Source organism: Sus scrofa, chromosome 10 (assembly GCF_000003025.6).
Source record: "Sus scrofa isolate TJ Tabasco breed Duroc chromosome 10, Sscrofa11.1, whole genome shotgun sequence".
In the NCBI taxonomy this organism is placed as follows: Eukaryota; Metazoa; Chordata; class Mammalia; order Artiodactyla; family Suidae; genus Sus; species Sus scrofa.
In genome coordinates, this window is record NC_010452.4 from 45,395,541 (window position 1) to 45,419,472 (window position 23,932).

The window sequence follows — 23,932 nt, forward strand, 5'->3', positions numbered from 1 at the left end:
CTTTACACTGTTTAGAGAGTATTAAAAATCATTCTTATTGATTAAATGTGTTACATATATTCCATATAGTATAAAAGAACATTATAAAATACATTAAATTCAAATGAGGCCACCCAGGATCGCATAGCAAATGGTAGAAGCAAAATTTAAAAGCATTAAGGGAGTTACCGTCGTGGCTCAGTGGTTAACGAATCTGACTAGGAACGATGAGGTTGTGGGTTTGATCCCTGGCCTTGCTCAGTGGGTTAAGGATCCGGGTTGCCATGAGCTGTGCTGTAGGTTGCAGACACGGCTCGGATCCCACATTGCTGTGGCTCTGGAGCAGGCTGGTAGCAACAGCTCAGATTGGACCCCTAGCCTGGGAACCTCCATATGCCATGGGAGCAGCCCTAGAAAAAGGCACAAAGACAAAAAAAAAAAAAAAAAAAAAAAAAAAAAAAAAGGTGTTCTTATGGTGGCTCAGCAGGTTAAGGACCCAATGCTGTCTCTGTGAGGTCGTGGGTTCGATCCCTGGCCTCACTCAGTGGGTTAAGGATCTGGCATAGCCATAAGCTGTGGTGCAGGTTGCAGATGCAGCTTAGATCCAGTGTTGCTGTGGCTGTGGCTGTGACATAGGCCTGTGGCTGCAGCTCCAATTCAACCCCTAGCCTGGGAACTTCCATGTGCCACCACAGTTGCAGCCCTAAAAAAGCAGCAAATAAGAATCTATTCCTCACACTGTGATGCACCACCTTTATGACCAGTATCCCGAAGTACCTGGTCTCTTTTATCAGTATGACCAGAAGATTCCTGAAGACAGCCAAGTATTGATTTTAATGCCACCCCAGCTGCCAGGACAATTGCCTTTATCTAGCCCTTCATTTTCCCCATTAACACTGGCATCTCTGTTCTGCCACGATAGTAACCTATTTTATTTTTTTCTGCACAGGAGTTTACAATATTTTTATTAAGATGAAACATTTTATCAATATGTTCTGTAGGATCGTTAGTTTATTAGATAGCAGACTGTCAGGTCTGATGATTGGATTTATCAGTCTGCTGATACGGCTTCATTCCACTTTGCAAGATAAAAGTAATTATAATGTATTATTTGTCTGGTTGATCCTGCGTTAATTCCTTAATCAATTTAATCTAAAGGCCAGTGTCTAGCCTTTGCAACGTTGTTAGGCATCTTTATAAAATTAACCACAGCCAATGCCTTTTTATATAGTCATTTTTTTTGGGTTGTGCCCACAGGATGTAGAAGCTAGCGAGGGCCAGGGATCAAACCCATTATCACAGCAGCAACTGGAGCTGCTGCAGTGACAGTGCTGGAACCTTAACCTATTCCACCACAAGGGAACCCCTATATAGTCAATTATTTTGCTGACCTCTGCACATCTAATATAATGTGAAGGGGTTGAGCGGTGGACCCCCAAAAGATATATCCATGTTTCAACCCTCTGAATCTCTGAAGGTGATTCAGGAAAAGGGTCGGTGCAGATATAATGAATTTTAGATCTTGAGATGAGATTATTCTGGGTGATCTGGGTGGGCACTAAATCTAATGACAAGTGTCCTCATAAGAAACAAAAGGGGATTATTGGAGAAATGCAAATCAAAACTACAGTGAGGTACCACCTCACACTGGTCAACAAATAACAAATGCTGGTGAGTGTGTGGAGAAAAGGGAACCTTCCTACACTGTTGGTGGGAATGTAAATTTGTACAATTGCTGTGGAAAACAGTATGGAAGTTCCTCAAAAACTAAATATAGAACTACCATATGATCCAGCAGTCTTGCTCCTGAGCATGTATCCAGACAAAACTTTCATTCAAAAAGATACACGCACCCCTATGTTCATAGCAGCACTATTCACAATAGCTAAGACAAGGAAACAATCCAAATATCCATTGACAGAAGAATGGATTAAGAAGATGTGGTACAGATATACAATGGAATTCTACTCAGCCATCAAAAAGGACCAAATAATGCCATTTGCAGCAACATGGATGCAACTAGAGACTCTCATACTGAGTGAAGTAAGTCAGAAGGAGAAAGATAAATACCATAGATATCACTTATGTGGGGAATCTGAAATATGGCACAAGTGATCCTACCTACAAAACAGAAACAGATCATGGACAGGAAGAGCAGACTTGTAGTTGCAGGGAGTCGGGGGGAGTCGGGGGAAGAAGTGGAGTGGACAGGGAGTTTGGGATTGGTAGATGCAAACTATTACATTTGAAATGGATAAGCAGTGGGGTCCTACTATATAGCACAAGGAACTATGTTTAATCTCTTGGGGTAGAACATGATGGAAGATGGTATGAGAAAGAGAATGTAGACATATGTATGACTCGGTCATTATGCTATACAGGAGAAATTGACACAACACTGTAAATCAGCTATACTTTGATAAATAAAAAAAGAAAGAAAGAAAAGAGGAGACACGGATAGTTAAAGCAGGAGAAAACTATGGGAAAACAGAACAGAAATTGAAGTTACACAGCTACAAGCCAAGGAATGCTGGATCAGCCAGGCAGCAGAATAAGCCCGGAAGGTTCCTCCTGTAGATGCTTAGAGGAAGCGCAGTCCTGCCAACACTTTGACTTCAAACCTCTGGCCTCGAGAACTATTAGAGAATACACTTCTGTTGTTTGAAGCCTCAGACTTTCTTATTTGTTACAGTAGCTATAAGAAACTAAGACATCACATCACTAAATAATAGACCTGCTACTCTTATTTTTTTAGCATTGCATTTTCCAAAATTCAGATGATTCAATCCACCAGTCACAAGAGCAAAAGCATTTATATACGTGTTTTTCTTCTGAAGGTGAAACCATTCACTTTCCCGTCCCTTTATATTTGCAGATAAATGTATCACTGTAACCACCAGAAAATACTGAGCATGTGGAATTGGCAGCTACTGTGATATTAGACCCTGCGACAAAGCAGTGACACCTACTAGGAAGGGTTATGCAGTATTAAGTGAATTAAAAGAGATGACTGGTGCGAAATACCGAGGATACCGTCTGACCCCAAATAGGGACACACAAATGACATCATTGACTCTTGTTAATGTCTATGGTAAGACTTTATAAATACTGTCTTCCAGGTAGTTAGGAATTTTCTCTAGGATTTCATTGATCTGCTGATTTTATTTATCTGATCACCCATCAATCAAGGGATGGTTTGCACTAATTTGTAGATGCTCTGCTTACCTGTCAAGGTGCGACATGACTGTTTTGGAGATGTCCGCGCCCGCTTCTTGCAACACTCGGATAATCTGAAATGGGGCACTTGGATTTCTCCCTGGATGAATAATCACAGGACAGCCAAGCTGAACCTGGGCATGAGCTGTTGCCTGTAGAACCTTTCTTTCACTCTCAGTCAGAGGCCAGGAGCAACCGATTTCTCCAATAACACCACACTTGATACTGGTTCCATCAGCTCCGTGGAGAATTTCATTAACGAGGACATTAGTCAGCTAAGGAAGAGTGAGGATGAAAATGTACGGACTGTGCATTTTTGCAACATAGAGTCACCGCGGTAAGAGGATGCATTTATTCACCGAATCACTCATTCTTTTAAACATGTATTCAACATTCATTCAATGCGTATTGGTCAGTGAGAGAATTCGAACCCCAGGGTTCATTGCAGCACTATTTACAATAGCCAAAACATGGAAGCAACCTAAATGTCCACTGATGGAAGAATGGATAAAGAAGATGTGGTACATACATACAGTGGAATGTTACTCAGCTATAAGAAAGAATCAAATAGTGCCGTTTGCACAACGTGGGTGGACCTAGAGATTATCATTCTAGGTGAAGTAAGTCAGACAGAGAAAGACAGATATCATATGATATCACTTATGCATGGACTCTAATAAAAGGTGATACATAGGGACTTATTTATACAACAGACACAAACAGATTTCAAGATCAAACTTATGGTTACCATAGGGGAAACTCTGGGTGGGGGGATATATTAGGAGGATGGGAATGACAAATACATACCACTGTATGTGGAATGGGTAATTAATAGAGACCTACTATGTAGCAAAGGGAAATCTACTCAGTAGTTTGTAATAACCTATATGGGAAAAAGAATGGATATACATATGTCTATGTATAACTGATTCACTTTGCTGTACACCTGAAACTTACTAGTTTAACAACTTAACAACTTAACTTCAACGTTGTTAAGTCAACTATACTCCAATAAAATAAAAAAAAATGTTGGTCAATAAGAAAGGCATTTTACTGATGAAATCTTAAATTCAACAAGTTACTCTACATCAAAGATTGAATGGTCTCTTACTGTGATTATTTAACAAGAAATTCATGGCTTTCGGAAACTGCAGGAAAGAAAGAAACTTAATGAGAGAACATTCATTCTACAGTCATTCACTGAGATAAAAATCTATAATTTAACCCAAGAGGTATCTAGAATGTAAAGAGACTGCCTTGGAATCTATGTCGGCTGTGCAGCTATATCAATTCTTTAATTCTCCCTAGTTCATGATCCTTTACCCTAAACAACAAAGCAGAATTGCAGCATGTAATACTAAGATGACATTTTGGGCTCCTATTTATATTTAGTACTAAGGGTGGTTAGAAGAATGTGTAAACTCTGATACCATGACAGCCTTCATATAATGTAAATGTATAAAAAGGGAAAGGCCTGATTGGGGAAAAATGCAGATAAAATTTTGAAATATAAAGCATTTTAGAGATTAACTGCTTCCTTGCAAAGACTGCAGCTGACATGCTATGGCTATGATACAGGCAATGGAAGACACCTATGAATATATACATATAAATACATACATGTGTTTATACCTATATATACACCTACTTATACATAGGTGTAAACACATACAAACGTATACACTATGTATCTACCGAAAGAGAGCACATACACTTACAGAAAAGCTCTGTGGCTCATTCTTTCTTGCTGTCCCTGAGAGATTGACTTTTCCTTCTGCCTATGCTTGCTTAAGATCGTATCATGACAAAAACAGGAAAATGGATTTTCTTCTACTCCTCCTGTTTTGTAAAAGGAGAAGGAAACATCTTTGCAACATGTGCCAAGATTCTGCCTGCCAAGTTTCCCCCTACAGTGAATTTTTATTGCTGGTTATTATAAAATCCAGAAAGAAAATTGAGGTTGCATAACCGAAGCTGAGACTGGAAAACCGAGCAGACTGTGCCACCACTGCTGAGCATGGATACGATACTCATGAACCTAGGTATGAATGCGTTGGGGTGTTTGGTGACCCAGGCGTTCAGCTCTCCTTCCTGGATACTTTTTCTTTCTGAACCTTTCCTCTGTGAAAGGTTCTGAATTTAGGCCCCACTGACAGATGCCTTGGCCAGCTAACACATGTCTATAGGGTGCCTCTGAGCCAGAGACATTTCCCAATGTGAATGGCACGGGGGGATAATCCAAGGTCTGAAGTTCTGACTCTTCTGAATTTGCATAGGCAAACATGGCCCAAGAGCTGAGGGCTTTTTACCTGCTCCACTGACATGGCTCTGGTCTCCGAAGAGTGAGTTGCATCCACGTAAAACCCAGCTCCGGATATGATTTGCACGCCTGTCTCTTCCGCAAGCCGCTTCAACGTCTGCACGTCTCGGCTGATCCCAGTGGTTGTATTTTCCACCAAAGCCCCCCCGCCATTGGCTTTAAAATCCAACAGTTCTTCCTTGATGGCTTCTGTCTCCTGATTCAACTGCAGATTCTCTTTATGGGAATAAGGGTTTTTCTGGATCCAGAATAAATTCTTCATTCGGATGGGTTCCTTGGAGATTACTTCGTGGCTTGGAGGAGGTGGGTAGTAAGAACAGTCAAAGGTCATTGTCAGATGTTCATGGGTCAGCGTGCGGCCCAGCTGGCTGGGCTCCACAGGACCCAAAACAGTTTGGACTTTCCCACTTATGGAAGACATTTCCGATGGTGCCAGGAGATGCTCTCAAAAAAGGGTTTTCTGGGGGCTAGGGGGAGAAAAAAGAAAACTACAATCAGAAATTTGAACACACACATAAATTCTGTCCATAGGGGCTGTGAGGCTGGGAACGTATACTGGAGTCAGAGAGAGAATCAATGAAACTAGAGATATGATCTCACTTATCATCCTGCCAAAGTCAGAGTCTGTCGCTTGTAAATTGTTTAAGTTCACTGCAGCTCTCGGTGACACGCATGGTGTTAAATATCCCCCAGCCACTTCCACTGGGATTGCTCTGCCTGATTTAATCCCAAACTCATCTCCTGGAAATATTTCTCAAAATTCAGTGCACATTTTTCTTGTGCTTAATTTTATCTCATTAGTCAGAGCTATGCTTCCTTGGCTAATTCAACAATCATCTCCATTAAAAAAACCTCTTCATAATCAATAAGTTGGATCAAAAGTGGCCATGTATCAGAACTGCTTCATGTGTCATGGTTCGGCTAAATGAAATATACCGATCATTCCCTGACTCATTCACTATCCAAGTGAACAAATTTCTGTTGAAAGCCCACGATGTGGGAATTGGAGATAAAAAGCAGAATAAGGCAGAATCTCTACGATGATTTCGCAGATTATCCCCCCGCCCCCCCCCCAAAAAAATCTGGAGACAGGAAAATCTACTCAATACTTTTAATAACCTATATGGGGAAAAAGTTCAGATAAATTTATATGTATGACTGATTCACTTTGCTGCATCCCTGAAACTAATACAACATGCTTAGTCAACTATACTCCAATAAAATAAAATAAAAACCAATGGGAAAGAGCACACTTAAGCTTAATAATGAAGACACAAAAACAGACCTCTCCACTCTAGATGTTTCATTTTGTCTAAGGCCCCCAGTCAGAAGTCTGCTTCAAAAATATACTTAAAAAAAAAATTCTTAGTCGTCATGAATGCGACAGGGATTTACTGAAACTGAAATCTGTCGCTTCTCAAGAGTCCTCTGTTTACTTTCATTTGTAACAATTGGAATGAAGTAGTCACCAAGTTTCTATCAGTGACAGCAAGGACCCCAATTCCAGTGCTTTTCATTTCCTAAAGGAAGGAATTCCACTTGGAAAGAAAAGAGGCCACACTTAAAAGTCGTGAAGACAAACACTTAACATGGTCAAGAGCAAAATCAGGGCCAAAGACAGTGTTCTGGACCAGGGAGAGACATCCAGAGGACGGCGGAAAAAAGTGGGCTGGGAACCGAGTAAAAGACTGTGTCGTTGAAAGCTCTGATTATTCCTTTAAAAGACCTTCCGCTACAAATCATAAGCAACCTCACAGACATATAGAGAACAGACTTGTAGTTGCCAAGGAGGGTAGGGAGGGAGTGGGAGGAACTGGGATTTGGGGGTTAGTAGATGAAAACTATTACATTTAGAAAGCTCCTGCAGCGGAAACGAATCCGACTAGGAACCATGAGGTTTTGGGTTTGATCCCTGGCCGGGCTCAGGGGGTTAAGGATCTGGCGTTGCCATGAGCTGTGGTGTAGGTTGCAGGCGCAGTTCGGATATGGCTGTGGCATAGGCTGGTAGCTGTAGCTCTGATTGGATTCCTAGCCTGGGAACCTCCACGTGCTGTGGGTGCAGCCCTAAAAAGACCACAAAAAAAAAAAAAAAAAAAAAAAGAATGGATAAGCAATGAGGTCCTACTGTACAGCACAGGGAACTATATCCACTCTCTTGGGAATAGACCCTGATGGAATATAAGAAAGGGAATGTGTGTATAAATATATATACATACACACACGTATGTATATGTACACACATAACTGGACCACTATGCTGTATGGCAGAAATTGGCATGACATTGTAAATAAACTATATTTAATTAAAAAAAGGGATTAAGAACTGCCAAAAAAAAAAAAAAAAGAAAAGACATTCTGAAACCATTTCCCCCCCACATCCCTTTGAAGTCCTTTGGTAACTTTCTGAGCCTCAGTTTTCTCATCTGTAAATTAGAACAATGTATATTGCATAGGCTGTTGCAAGACTTAAATTAAGTATGTAATTTAATATCTGTTAAAGTGACTGGCACCTAGCACACACCTTCAAGTAATAGTAACTTTGTTATTCTGGTTCTAAAAACTTATATATTTCCTGGGTTACTTCTTTTCAGAGGAAGTGTTGGATTAGGGAAGCAATCATTTGGAGGAACCAGTGGATATAAGATAAATTTGTAATGGGTATAGGGCATACCTAAGACAAGACAGAAAGGAAAGAGGAGAAAGAGGAATACTGAGTTACGGGCCACTTTACATCAAGCCACTGCAATTATCTGGAAAGCAGGTGTTTGATATATATTGGCCTTCCATGCATAAATGATTGATTGATTTAGACTGTTTGACAAGAACTTAAGGACTTGTGGCTAGCATGGCCATTAATTTTTGCTTGAGAATGCTCTTCTGCAAGCCAGCTTCCAACAGCTAAATATTTCACTCTGCAGCCATAATGAAAGAAGATGACACCTCTTTAGAGAGTCACTGTGTAGCTGCCAGTCACTACAGAGGGCAGTATTTTCTATTGATGGTGTCTAGGAACTCACAGTTCAATGCCTTATTCCTTGTTACTGAGAGCAGGGAAAATGTTCATTCCTTCAGTTGATGAAATCAAAGTACCATTAATAATAGACTCAGTATTCCATATGGGTTCGTTTGTTCCTTCCTTCTGGCTGATGATCTTACTGATGTGTTCCTGGAGAGTCACCGAGGACCAGACACTTGGCTGAACTGTTAAGACACCATCGCTTTTACTAGAAAAGTACCAAACTGCATATTTCATTGATAGAGATTTGAAACAGCAATGTCGGTAAATTTCAAGTTCACAAGCTGTGAGTCTTCATGAAAAAAAAAATCACTTAAGAAATGTTAACTCCTCTGGGAAATTCCTCTCTCAGGCAGAACTAGTTGGTGCTTCCTATGAGCACACACAATGTTAGCCACACTGAAAACATAAGAAAAGATTAGGAGTTCCCTGGTGGCTCAGTGGGTTAAGGAGCTGGCATTGTCGCTACTGTAATGTGGGTTCTCCTGGCCCTGAAACTTCCTGGTCTCAGGCTAGGGTTAGGGTTAGGGTTAGGGTTAGGGTTAGGGTTAGGGATAAGAAAAGATTAAAGAACAAAGGATAGCCAATACCACTCTAAGCTAGAATCTTTTAGTGGGGTAAAATGTGCAGATAGATTTCATAGTTCCTGGGCAGCAAGAGAACTAACTCTTTTTGGATCTTTATTCAGCCTTTGTTCTCTTCTCAGTCAATAGGCAAGGGGCTTTTACTGGCCTTCCACCATAGAGAGTGTGCCCATGACACAGAGGTCACTGGTGGACCCCCGAAACGACAGTGTACATCAGCGCAGGCAGAAGTAACCCCCAGCGCAAAAAGGAGTCCAGGCATTTTACAGAACATCCATGGGAAGCTTTAGCGCCGCATGTTACATGCCCAGAAGGTAGTGGAAAAAGGCTCTGCCAGAGCTAGAAACATATTTGCCACAAGCTTAGTTGTACTTGACACATGAAATGTGAGCCATCAGAGAGACTGAGGATGGTCTGCAATTACTCTCACAGCCTGGTCAAAGGGAGCTGCTCTTCCAATTCCAATGGATATGGAACCCCCCCCAAAAAAAGAACCTATAACTTTTTTATTTTTTATTAAAGTATAGTTGATTTACAATATTGTGCCAGTTTCTGCTGCACAGTATAGTGACCCAGTCATACACATATATACATTCTTTTTCTCATACTATCTTCGGTCATGTTCTGTCCCAAAAGACTGGCTATAGTTCCCTGTGCTGCACAGTAGGACCTCATTGCTTTTCCATTCTAAATGTAATAGGTTGCATCTACCAACCCCAAACTCCCAATCCATTCCATTCCCTCCCACACCCTCCCCCTCCCCTTGGCAACCACAAGTCTGTTCTCCTTGTCTGTGAGTCTGTTTCTGTTCTGTAGATCGCTTCATTTGTGCCCTATTTTAGATCCCACATATAAGTGATATCATATGGTATTTGTCTTTCTCTTTCTGACTTACTCTACCCAGCCAGGCTCTCATCCAAGAACACAGAACTTTAAAGAAAAAAAAAAAAGAGGAACAGAATCAGAGAACAGCATGACCCCACTGAGCTGGAAACCAGAGACAATATATAGGATTGGTCTTTTTTTAAAACATATGCATAAATGAACCCTTATAAAATATATGGGAAATCGGCTGAATTATTGGAGTGGGCTGGTGGAGTAGGTAGTTTGGGAGCAATTTTAGTTGCGTTTCACTGAAATTTTGCCATAGCTATTTTATGCTTGTCATGATGCCTAAGATTTTTCTATCTACCTAGGGTGAATATTCATTTGAACTACATTTCACATTTCAAAGAGTATGACTTCTAGAACTCTGAATATTTTACCTGTGGATGAATGGGATTGCCTTAACTATAATTTCATAGTCCTATTTCATAGACATAAGCCCTCTTCCTGCCCTGGCATCTGCTGGACCAAGTCTCAGACCAGGCTGGAGGGACTCAGTTTACAATTTTTAAAGCATTGGTCAAATTGGCAGGTTGATGTTTGGTGAATTGATTTTCACTTCACCTCTTCAACAACTGTGTAAATTCTAAGCTCTGTAATAAATCCCTTGGTCCATTTCACTGATAGTTGTTTCCTTTCCCTAATCAAACCCTACCTGATAAAAAAAAAAATGGGAAAGCATTTCAAAGGTTTATGCAGGAGAAGATATGATGAGAGTAACCTGGCAACCGTGTGGAGAAGGAACAGAGAGGAGCCAGTGTGCCTACAGAGACCAGCGGGTGTTGCTAGAATTTGGATAACATCCAGTGGTGGCTTAGTCTGAGATGACGCAGGGGAGGTGGTGAGACAGCAGAACAGTAAGAAGTACAGCAGATGGGAGTTTCCAAGTGGACTTGCTGGTGCTATAAAAGCATCCTCCAAGTAAATGGGCTCCTTGGAAAAAAGGCGCTGTCTGATGGAAATGTGTGGGCACTTCTCTTTTTTTATGGGTTACATCATGCAGAACCGTGGTACTCCATAAACACAGCACTTAAAGCTGACATTTGATTTGGGACTAAAATATTTTAAACACTGTATGATACTTTTAAAGCTTGTCTGAATACCTACATCATGCACAGGTTCAAGCCTTTGACATGCCTCCTCTCAACCAGCATTGGTCTGGTGGCTGAACAACTGTGACACAAGGAATTTCTCTTTGCAAACCTCACAGGTCTACCTGGCCACACAGTTATGGTTAAATGGCTCCGCTGAGTGGAGACTGGTAACTTGTCACAGTAAATATGGTCCCCAAATCAATAGCCGGATTAAAGAGAAAGATATCCAAACACCTGTATATGCAGAGAATTGATGGGACCCAGCAAGGTCTTCAAACGGTGAGGAGTGTCCTTGTGCTGCAGTGGGTTAAGAGTCATGTGCTGTCATTACATTGGCTTGGGTTGCTGCTGCGGCACGGGTTCGATCCCTGGCCTGAGAACGTCCACATGCTGTGGCCAAAAAATTAGTCAAAACAAATCAAACAACACTGTGACATAAATTAATGAGCGACTTGTATCTGGAAGTCAGAGGAAATGATGGGCTTTCATCCCTAAGCTTTTTTTTTTTTTTTTTTTTTTCCTATTTGATGAAGCAAGTTAAGAGAGACACACCTGTGGAATTTCTAAATTTCAAACAACAGATATGAAGATGATGACAGAGATGTACCCAGGGAGTAACATTCCTAGAAAAATGCGGTCCCAGGCAGCTGTGTTTGGGAAAGGTGCTGTCCTCCAGGTCAGCCCAGCTCTTCCCCAACCTCTGCTCCTGTGAACAGTTCATCTAAACGGATAGCTCAAGTCATTTAATGGTTATTAAACTCAGAAATCAGATCAGGCTTCTTGACTGAAGGAATGGAGGCTCCTTGAGTCAGATCAGCCAACTGGTCCACCCTTCAAATCACACATATTATGGCTTTGGTAAATAGTACTGTGGGGGTTTTGAATCTGGTACTTATTTAGTCAACAACGTGAAAATGTTTTCTCCTCAATAAAAGAAAGGGAGAAAGGAAGGATGTGGCAGAGAAGGATGGAGACAGGAAAAAACGGTACCTCTACTCTAGTCAAAATGCAATATTGCAATAACGCAGCACTTAGTGTTGTAACATAAGCAATAGTTGCACAGTGTTGGCAAAATGCTGTCTGCAGAATTGAACTGACCTTCATATTTGTCTTCATTTGAAAAACCAAGATCTTAGCTCACCTTAGCCCTTCCATACTCAGTCCATACTCAGTGCTGTGAGAATATTTGTTGCTAACGTCCAGTCTTAGCAAGTTACTGGATACAGTAATTACTGGATACAATAGTATAACTTCTTTTTCTATTAAAGAACTCTCTGAGGTGAAGTTAGTTCTCAGCTTATTATAGAGGTCTTCTTTTTTTTTCTTCTTCTATGGATTCCTAGCAATAGGTTGGTCTCCTGGAAACAACAATATTTTGAGCAAATTGCACAGCTGGTCCTTAAGTGTATTGAGTCATTAGGAATCTTAAAATTTGTGTTACTCTTTTAATTCCTGGTAAATCAAATTAATGTCTTGACTATAAAATATCTACATTCCTCACACAAGTTCATTGGAAGAATGGCTGGAAGAGGCTTGATTTAGTTGGAAGAATGGTAGAGGCAGAGTCAAAGTGCTTGGCTCTTCTACTAAATAGCTCTGTGATTTTTTTTTTAATGGCCACACCCACGGCATCTGGAAGTTCCTGGGCCAGGCACTGAATCTGAGCTGTAGCTGCAACCTACATCGCAGCTGCAGCAACACCCACTGCGCTGGGCTGTGGATGGAACCTGGACCTCCCCATTGACCCAAACCATTCCATTCAGGCTCTTAACCCACTGAGCCACAGCGGGAACTCCTAGCTGTGTGATTTTTGGCAAATCACGTAATACTCTGAGCCCGTTTGCCATCTGTGACATGAAGGGGTTGGACCAGATGACTTCTAGATGACATCCATGCTTCTGTGATATCCTTTAACTTGAAAGGGATGTTATTGGCTTTCTGTAGATCATTATCAATGAAAGTTGTACTTTAAGAATAGTTTTTAAAATGTGTATTTTATATACATATGCACAATACATACCTATACATAATAATAATGAGGCAGAATATTAACTCAGGTAGTTAGTGTAGGAGCATGGGCTTTGAGGCATTCTTTGATATGGCCATTGATGAACATTTGTGGCTTAAGGGCTCCTGGGACTAACATTTCCACAGGCCTTGTTTTATAAAGAAATGCTCATTCCCCACAGACTTTGTTTACTATAGAAAATGCGAATCTCTAGCCCACTCCTCAACTGGTAAAAGAAGAATGAGAGGAATGGTAAAAGAAAAGGGCCAAAAAAACCCCATAGAACTTTCAGGACATTTCCAACCCCCAAAACCATATTGGACAAGAACTGATATAGGTAATAGAATAAGACCAATGAGAGAAAACCACATCTTTTTGAACCCCACGCAAGAGAAAGGGGGCTCTTCTCCCCCCTCCCAGCAACTCTGGGAGCTATCTGCTTTCCTTTAATAAAAACTTTGCTTGCTTGCTGCCTGTGTGTTCGCGGAGTTCATTCTTCCACCTCCGTGAATAAGAATCTGGATTCTGGTACCATCTTTCTTGCACCAATAAGAGAGAATGAATGAATTTTATTCATTAAATATCAATTTCATTCATTAACTGTGAAGGCTGTACTTTAAGAATGTTTCTTAAAATATACATATATATGCATGCGAATACATACATACATGGAGAGAGAAAGAAAGAATGAATGAATTTTGGTTTCAGATACATCTAAGCTTAATAGAGAAATTCTCCAGGAGGCTAGGAGGGATGGGCTTTTTGGAAGAACCCTGAACTTGAAGTTTTCTGGTTCTCCTGTTTCCTACCTGTGTAATTGTAGGAAATTTAAAACCTTACAAAGAGTTGGTTTCCTCAGTTGAAAATTACAGTAATAATCTACCTGATCTACTGCATAAGATTTGGAACAAAAAAGCAAATAAGAGGATACCAAAAAGCATTACCTAAATTAAAAATGACCATAGGAATGTTCTAAAGTATTATTATTCACCAAACTTTGAAGTAAGTACCCTTATGCAAATGTACCTAAACTTGTTCTTATAAAAAGCTAACAATAGGGGGTTGAGGCTGGTGAATCAGAGGCTCTGATTTGCTTAGAAAGGAATTCCTTCAATGGAGGCCCATGATTGTTAGCAGCAGATTGACTGTTGCGGTTGATATCATAACTCATCAGGCTTTGGGAAATGACCCACTTAAGTGATGACAGCTACGAGAGGTCCTCGTTATCCGTGGATAACTGGTACTGGAAATGCCTTTTTAAATGAAGGCACGTCATACAGTGTGTGAGCTGGTCTCTGTGGATGGCTTTCAGTCAACTCTGCCTTCTAGTCTTCATATCCTGGTGCCACCTCTTTCTAGGCTGAACCTGAGCTAGCCTGTGGCTGGCTTTAACCAACAGAATGTGCCCGAAGTGATGCTATGTCAGTTTGGGACCCAAAGTTTTGGAAGGAGCTTCTGCTTTCGTGCTTTGGGAAATCTTGAGCTGCCATGTAAAAAATCTAGCTCCCCTTTCACATAGAGAAGGAGAGACTGAGATTACATAGATAGTGGGAGGGTCCCCTAGGCACTGCATTGTCTCCACTGAGCTCAGCCTCACATCCATCCCTGGGAAGGTACCATCTTGAACATTCTAATGCAGGCAAGATCCCACATGGCTGAAGGCCCAGCCACAGCCAACCCAGCAGAGTCTGGTCAATGCATAGAATTATCAGAGATAATAAAATGGTTGTTGGAAATCTGTATTTTTTTTTTTTTGGGGGGGGAGTGCTACACAGCAGTGGGTAACCAAGATATGCGTAGAACAACATTCAATAGTAAGTCCTATGTAGAGGATTTAATTAAGATTTCAAATTAGGGGGTTCCTGTTGATGCTCAGCCGGTTAAGAAACCAACATAGTGTCCTTGAGGATGCGGATTTGATCTCTGGCCTTCCTTAGTGGGTTAAGGATCTGGCGTTGCCGCAAGCTTGGCATAGGTTGCAGATGCAGCTTGGATCTGGTGTTGCGATGGACGTGGCTTAGGCCTGCAGCTGCAGCCCCTATTTGACCCCTAGCCTGGGAACTTCTGATAGGGATGGAGTAGGCACAGGCAGTTGCCGAAGTCCCGATAAAGGACTATATTTAACGAGGGAAACCTAGGGGTCATTGGAAGATCACTGTAAGTTAAGAAATTGCTCAAGAAAACCATCAGCCCAAGGCAGGCTTGCTTCATTAGTGGAGCCTTGAGAATTTCCTCAGGTCGTTGGGTGGGGGATGGGATGAGACCTGCATTCAGATTCAGACCAAGGGCAAGAGTTTGAGGACCGCCCTTCTGTGGATTTGAATACACACCTTACCAGATACCAAGGAGGAGCTGCTACTCCCAGAAAGGAAGAGGCGGGCTTTTCCAACCCCCACTCCCCTTGGATGCTAAAACTGTAGCCCACCAGATCCTCAGGGCAGAGCTTCTGTGCCTGCCCTCTTGCGTTTCTCACAAGCATCCTATCCTATCACTTTGTCTCTTGCTGAATTCCTTCTGTGCGGAGACATGAAGAACCTGAACCTCAGTGAGTCCAGACACAGGGTGAGTGATTCTAATTTAAAACCGTGGGTTCAAGTCCCAATCTGTGTGTTCTGGCTAGGTTCAAGCCATTAGTGCTGTCAGTTTCACTTCCATATACCACAGGTGCATCCATAAAAAAGAAAAAGAAAAAGAAAAAAAGATTTGAAATTAGAAAAATAACATATTCTAGAAGTAAGTCATAAATATGTCCTAATTCCTAGAACAAAAAATTAATCGAATGTTGAATTTTTGGGGGGAGGGTGTATAGTTTTTATGACAGAATTAGCTGATGTGACATCCTTTACCAGACTTTTGGTTACTTTTGCAAAACTATTTCTGAAGACTTTATCATTTTTTTGCCAAGGTCCTCTATTAACCAGTTTTATTCTGAGTATCCTCTTTTGAAGCACTGATTATGATACTATCCATGCTTATTTCTCTCATGGATTCTTAAAGCTTTAATTCTGCCACATCTTCATTTGGGGTTTGTATGTATTGCAGTACTTCTCCAATATCACTTTCCTCAACCTCATGACAAATTGCATCTTTAAATTTTTTTTTTTTCAATTTTAACTTTGCAATCTATTTGCATCACATTCCTTGATATTCATGACTATTTACAGCAGTCAGCAGAGATGAAGAAAAAGATACTCAGGAGTTCCCATTGTGGCTCAGCAGGTTAAGAACCTGACGCAGTATCTGTGAGGATGCAGGTTCCATCCCTGGCCTCACTCAGTAGGTTAAAGATCTGGTGTTGCCTCAAGCTGTGGCATAGGTCTCAGATGTGGCTCGGATCCCACATTGTTGTAGCTGTGGCGTAGGTCTCAGTTGCAACTCCAATTTGATTCCTAGTCTGGGAACTTTCATGTGCTGCAGGTACATCCATAAAAGAAAAAAAAAAAAGATACTCAGATGCTAGGGAGGAACAGAAATTAGGATTAAGGAAATAGGAATGCTTGAACAGGAACTCGTTTTTGAATGGTCAGTTCATTAATGCATAGATTTGGTTTATCTGAGCAACTTGGTAATGGCAGGGAATGGCACTCCCTCAATGTGAACATATGGTAGAATGAAATTCAAAAGTACATCCCAGCCAATGTCACAATGTGCTAAACTGATCTACTAAGGGATTTATCTCCCTGTGAGTGTGTGTGTGTGTGTGTGTGTGTGTGTGTGTGTGTCTGTCTGTCTGTCTAGGAGGGAAAAGGGGAGATCTTTCTTTTATCCCCTATGCTTACATAGTATCTAGCATTTGGTTTGCACCTATGAAACTGAACTGAATAGAAAGTTACCTGTTTATGCCTTAAAGAATGGGTGAAAGAGCAAAAAGTTTCATCGTAAAATGAATAAAGGAAAATTTACTATAATTCTGTAATTCCAATAAGATTAAAATCCCCCCCCCCAACTTTGGTTGAAGTTTGCAAGTGGAAAGGGCACGTCATATGTAGAATTATACTCCAAATCCCGGTGGATTAAAATATCCACAAATAATTACTTTTTCTTATATATACAAGCAAATGTCACAGTCTAGTTTAGATTATGCCTTCTTAGTGAGAAATGAAGAGAGCAGTGGCTCTGTACATCAAATTCTCAAGCCTACCAACTAAACCTCAAGCATGATGTATTTTTAAAAAATAATTTCCAGTGGATACAACATAATGGAAAACTGTCCAAATTTCACATAGCTGTCCAAATGTCCAAATATCAAATAGCAAAGATATTTATTTGGAATTACTGCTGCCAGATAAGCTCTGAAACATGGTGGCTGAGAGGGGAGCTTGATTTCAATTTTATGCGAACAGTGCTTAATAATAAAAAGCATTTACAATGTATAACGAATTTAAGGAACTTACATTTGCAACATGGGAAACACAACCATTTGGAGTTTTTCATAGATAGAAATCTTAGCTTCCCACTCCCAGAAAAAAAGAAAAGCCTTTCATTCTAAATGGCAGCTCAACTTGGTCCCAAAAGTTAGCGAAAGTGGTCACATTGTTGGGGATCCAATAGAAAGCATCACTTGGAAGATGGTTAAAACAAACCTGGCTTATTCCCTGATTGGTTTGTGAAAGATGAATAATATCATAGTGAACCTGGTGACATACATTTTCTGAAAAGTAAATTAGCAATATGTAGCTAGAGTTTTAAAAGGCCAGGTGCTGCAGGGGATATGTCTTAAGGAAATATTTAGATACCTGTAAAAATACTTACGTACAAAGATATCTTTATGGCATCATTTAGAATAGTGACCAAAATAATGGTATAGGACTGATTACCTATATGATAGAACATTATGCAAACATTCAAGTTATATTTTCTTACTTTTTTTTTTTTTTGCCATTTAGAGCCACATACACAGCATATGGAGGTTCTCAGGCTAGGAGTCCAACTGGAGCTACAGCTGCTGGTCTACACCACAGCCACAGCAACATCAGATCCCAGCCATGTTTGTGACCTACACCACAGCTCACGGCAATGCCAGATCCTTAACCCACTGAGTGAGGCCAGGGATCGAATGTACAACCTCACGGTTCCTAGTCAGATTTGTTTCTGCTGTGCCACAACAGGAACTCCAAAGTTATATTTTCAAAGAATATTTAGGGATACAATAAAGTGCTCCTGTTGTGGCTTAGCAGGTTAAGAACCTGACATGGGGTCTGTGAGGATGCAGGTTTAATTCCTGGCCTCTCTCAGTGGGTTAAGGATCTGGTGTTGCCACAAGCTGTGCTGTAGGTTGCTGATGTAGCTCAGATCCAGCATTGCTGTAGCTGTGGTGTAGGCCAGCAGCTGCAGCTCCAATTTGACCCCTAGACTGGGAACTTCCATATGCCTCAGGTGAAGCCATAAAAAGAAGAAAAAAAAAGGAAATGCTCTTATGTGAAAGAAATTACAAAACTGTACATTTATGGAGAGTGTAAATAGCTATATATATATGTAGAGCTTAACTAGAAATACTAAAATGTGTTTCTTTGAGAGGTAGAAGTGGTAAAGATAGTTAATTTTTTTGTTATAATTTAATGTTATTTTCTAGTTTTGTATGTATATCTCTTTCATTTATATCAGTAAAGGTAGTAAAATGAGAAACGGTCAGTCTTAACCAGTATAAACATATCCAACGCCTATACTATTGTCACCTGTAAAATAACAGAGTATAGATTTTGAATCCTCCAATTAAGACATACCAACAAAGATTTATGAACTCAAGAGCTATTTCAAATTCTTCTTTATCACTGAATTGCTCATTGCCAGTCATGCCTGAGATTTGATATTGTTCATGTGCAAATACTTCTGATCAAATTACATGCCTTTGCAGTGGCTATAGTTTGCGCTGATTAAATTCAAGCTCTTTGACCGAGTCCTTCATGGACTGAACTTGACTCTACTTGAAACCCTGGAGCCCAGTGAGAATTTTGGAGAAGGTTCAGCTGCCTGAGTAAAATTTATCACAGTCAAGCCACTCAAGGACCAAGATCCCACTATGGTCCACACTGCTGTGTGTGGTTAGGAGTGCAGGTGCAGGGTATTCAATAAGACATTTCATTGGAAAGTGTCAGAAATTATGAAATAGGGGTCATCAATTATTTATAGCTGAAAAAGAGGGATCAAACGATATAAATTTTCAGTAATGATAAACCATATAAGGACAAAACCATAGAAAATATATTTTTTTTTTCAGGAGGGCTAATATCCTTTGGCAGGTTAACAGAAAAAACAATAAGAAAGATGAAAAAAACACAGTTATTGATCTACTGGATCCCCTTCCAATTTTTTCTCCATAGACTCGAGATATTGAAAAAACAGATTTGATTATGCCTTTGCCTGCTTTAAAATCCCCTGGAAGTTTCCCATTGCCAAAATACTTGGCATAACCTATAAGGCACAGCATTGGCGGCGTTTCTGCTTCTCCAGTCATTTCACTCCACATCCCCCTTTCTCTCTGCCCTCTCTTGTCCCTGGCCTTTCAGCTACTCAAAGATGCCAGACGCTCCACCTGAGGGTCTTCCTACAAACTTTAAAGTTTGTGTTGTCCTCCTGCCCCTTCCGCTGATTTTCTGGCAAAATTCTCAACTTAGTGTCCTTTCCTCAGAAGCCTTCTCTATTCAAGCTTGTTTGGCTCTAAGGGCACCTTAGACTTGGTATTCAATACATTCTCCTGGACCCTTCCTGGTCACAACGCACTTATAACTGGAATCTACTATCCAGCACAAATGAACCTTTCCACAGAAAAGAAAATCATGGACTTGGAGAATAGACTTGTGGCTGCCCGACGGGTAGAGGGAGGGAGTGGGAGGGATCGGGATCTTGGGCTTATCAGATACAACTTAGAATAGATTTACAAGGAGATCCTGCTGAGTAGCTTTGAGAACTATGTCTAGATACTCATATTGCAACAGAACAAAGGGTGGGGGAAAAATGTATACATGTAAGAATGACTTGATCCCCATGCTGTACAGCTGGGGAGGCGGGGGGGGGGGGAACCTTCTCTCCTATCCTAATCAGCCTCTCTGCAGAACCTTCCACAAATTAACCCTTGAACCTCAAGCTTCTCCACCCATTAAAAAAAAAATGTTATCATAGATTTGATAAATATTTACTGAGCATCCGTTATGTATAAGACCCTGTACTTGGGCAGGTAGAGCCTTTGGGAGATAGTTACCATGTTTGCACCTGTCTCAAGGTCTGTGAATGTGTTTCTGCTCTTTTTTTTTCTGAGCTAACAAACCCAGCCTAGTCCCACTCCACCTCCTCCGCCCTTTTCTTCTCCTGGCTAACCTGTAGCAGGCCTTCAGGTTGGAGCTTTGGCATTATTTCTAACTGGAAGCTTTTCCTGAGGTTCTCCTTGTTGCTCAAGCAGTCTGGGTTGGATGCCCTGTAGGGGTGTTCTCAAAGCTCAGAGGTAACCCTTGAAACTCACTCCTTGTGTGAATGTCTCACCATCTTCCTTTGAGCTCCTTGACGGCAGAGTCATTGTCTTGCCTCTTGGTCCTGAGCCCTAAGAGTGCCCTAGTAAGTACATAGCAGTACTTAATTATTATCTATACGCTTCCTTATTTTAATCCAGCCTGATTCAGAAAAGAATTTGAGGTAACTTACACAAAAGACACATAGCATAAAGAAAACAAATACTAAAGCCAGAAGCAAGGAAACTATAAATGGAAGTAGAATCAGGACCAGAAAAGAACAGGTTCACAGTTGTTCAAAAAGGGCTAAAAAATATTTCCTGGAATATTTATTAATGTATATCTGATAATAGGTCATTTTGAGGTCATAGTACAACCTTTTGATAGCACATTGTATTATTTCCTTAAATCAGACCAAAAAAATTATTTAAAAGCATGGAAAGATGTTTTCCCAAAAGTTTGGGGGTTATGGATTTTGATGTCATGTTTCTTTTTCAGCTTTCCCTTATCTCCTCACTCCAAACTCTCAAAAGATACTCTATGTGTCTTGTTTACTTTTGCAACCAATTATAAATTAGGAAACTAAAAATACTTAGTAAAATTACAGCAGATGATTCATAGCAGCAGCCATTCCTTTGCAAGGAATAAAACAAGTTATTCTTAAAGATACTTTTTTAAATGTATATCATACATACTAATTTCTTTTTCTTTTGTTTTTCTTTTTATAGCTGTACCTGCTTCATATGGCAGCTCCTGGACTAGCGGTTGAATCAAAGCCACAGCTGCAGGCTTATGCCACGGCTGCTGCAGCACCAGATCTAAGCTCCATCTGCGACCTATGCTGCAGCTTAGGTTCTTAACCCACTGAACAAGGCCAGGGACTGAACCCTCATCCTCATGGACACTATGTTGGGTTCTTAACCTACTGAACCACAACAGGAACTCCTGGTTTCTTTTTAAGACAGCTTAATTTCAAAATAATTTTCCTGGCATTCCAGAAAACCTTTCCATTGCACGAATCACTATCTATCTAAAAATCACTAGCTATCTATCCTCATTTATTTTGAAGACCACACAGTGAATAGTCTTAGAAAAGTCTTGTTTGGCTAATTCAGACTTAAAAAGAATCAGTGCCCCATATATGCTATTAGATTGTCAGGCTTAGCCTGCTTGGAGTGAAAAATGTAGTCTGGCAGAAAAAGGACAAGGAGAGTAAGAGGACGCTCCACCTGATTCTGACCCTCCTTGTCTTGTTGTAGAGACTTCTAGAACATGACCTGTGGTCTACCTGGACACCTGTATGAGAAACACCACTCACATTTGAGGAAGTGGAGTCATACACATAACTAGTTTTGTTTCGATAAGCGCTTCAGTTCTTTTCCCACACACGGAGAAGTAGGCACCACCACGGAGCGATGTTCATTATCGGCAAGAAGCAGATGCTCCAGAAGTCTGTTCATCCAATGAACAGTCTGAGTTCTTTCCACCCTCCCATTCCACACCTACGGAATGCAGTTTCAGCCAAAAGCAATCTGATGTTCTCATTAGCTCTGCGGCCTCTTTACAGACTTGTAACCAGGCTTCAGCTGTTGTATTCTCAACATATTCAGAAAAGAAGTTTGGATTGATAGGTTTGAGGGGATAACATGGGCTTTCAAGTCTCAGAGCATAGGAAGGCGACAGTCCTGCTGTGGCACAACAGGATCAGCTGCATCTCTGTAGCGCCAGGATGCAGGTTTGATCCCCAGTCCGGCACAGTGAGTTAAAAGGATCTGGCATTGCCACAGCATAGGTTGCAGCTGTGGCTCACATCTGATCCCTGGTCCAGGAACTTCCATATGTTGCGGGATTGCAAAAAAAAAAAAAAAAAAAAAAAAAAAAAAAAAAAAAAAATCCCGCTTTCCAGACATCCACAAATTCCACCTGAATACATTTCAATTAGATGTAACATGTTTGCTGAGGATCTACTATGTCCCAAGGAGGAAAACTATGAGAAACAAAGATGGAGAAGGAGCACTCCTGCTGTAGGAAGCTAAAGTATTCCAACACTGTGCCTGATATATGGTGAGCATCCAGTGTGAGATTGATATTTTCTGTGTATTAGTGGGTCAGCTGTGATATACAGCAGAATGCAGTAAATGTTAGAAAAGAGGCCTGAATCAGTGTTCTGGGGAGAATTATATGGACAACATTCAACAGTACTGGACGGGCTGGGAGGGCTTCCTGGAGGAGGCGGCATTTAGGCAAGGCTACAGGACATTAAGAGGCTTTTTGCCAGGTGGGCTGAGCCAGGAAAGGTGAACGTTACATTTTGGGAGTTGGCAAACAGTCTTTAGAGGCTCATGTGTGGACCGCACGGCAGATCTGTAGTAGAAAATACAGACTGGACTGGCCCCAGAGGCCGATACCTGTATTAGGATGGTAATTAAATGGGCAGTGTGGGTATAGGCTGAATGCTGGAGACAGGAGGCCAGGAGATGAGTTAGGAATCCAAAGAGAATTTTCATTGTTCCTCAGGGACTTAAGAGCAGGAATACATTTCAGGGGAAAGGAATCCTGGATAAGCATTCTTTTTTTTTTTTTTTTTCCCTCCCTCTAACTTAACAAAGTTAAAATGATAGCTGTGCACAATATGTTTTACAATCATAGTTCAAAACCAAAATTATACGGTCTTCAGTGTTGACTGAAAACAGCATACCTTGAATACCCCTTGACCTCCTCTCAAACGTGTTACATCTTGATGGGAAAAAATTAAATCAAAATACTTAGAACCATTAGAAAAGTTCCCAGGAACTGAACTCAACTCTCAAACCCACAGTGATGAGCACTATTAATACAACATGGTATGAATGTGTCATTCTAACTATATTGAAGCCCCAGCTTTCTACGTTGCTGGTTTCATTACCTTCAAGAGATTATGGACTATCAAAAGGATGATCTACAGTAAGGCCATGTGTTTCTCCGAAGAGCTCAGGGCACTCTGTACACTTTAATTAAATCTCCTAAGGTCCTTGTGAAATAGGCCAGGGATGAGCAGAAGGTGAGTCACCAAAGAGTATCCAGCTAGAAGCCTGGACCATAGGACTTACTCTTAGAGTAAACCTACATTTCTTATTATTATTCCCATTTCACCAATGAGGAAATGGGGCTTATATAGACAAGGATGATGAGCTATCTTCCATTTTCACTGAGGGCAGACTACACTGCCCTAGGCTCTGTAAGAATCCCCTGGGAGGCCGTTAAATATAGTATAAGAACCATGACCTCTGAGGTTTGTCCTTTAAGATTCAACCAGGGCTGGAGTTCCTCTGTGGCTCAGTCAGTTAAGAATCCGACTGCAGTGGCTCTGATCACTGCGAAGATGCAGGTTTGATTCCCCAGCCCACGC

General features: G+C 40.9%; 2 protein-coding genes across 3 annotated transcripts in view; one reads left to right on the forward strand and one right to left on the reverse strand.

The window, feature by feature from the left end:
• Positions 1-23,932, forward strand: part of RSU1 (Ras suppressor protein 1) — a 413,060-nt gene that overhangs the window by 316,527 nt on the left and 72,601 nt on the right. The gene's annotated exons all lie outside the window — the stretch shown is intronic.
• PTER (phosphotriesterase related) overlaps positions 1-23,932 on the reverse strand; it is a 71,780-nt gene that overhangs the window by 27,026 nt on the left and 20,822 nt on the right. For both annotated transcript variants that reach the window (XM_021064040.1, NM_001244248.1), the window contains 2 exon segments: positions 5,505-5,982; positions 3,205-3,470 (listed from right to left, as the gene is read on the reverse strand). In XM_021064040.1, the coding sequence (XP_020919699.1) occupies positions 3,205-3,470; positions 5,505-5,936 (698 nt within the window). In that variant the 5' untranslated portion in view covers positions 5,937-5,982.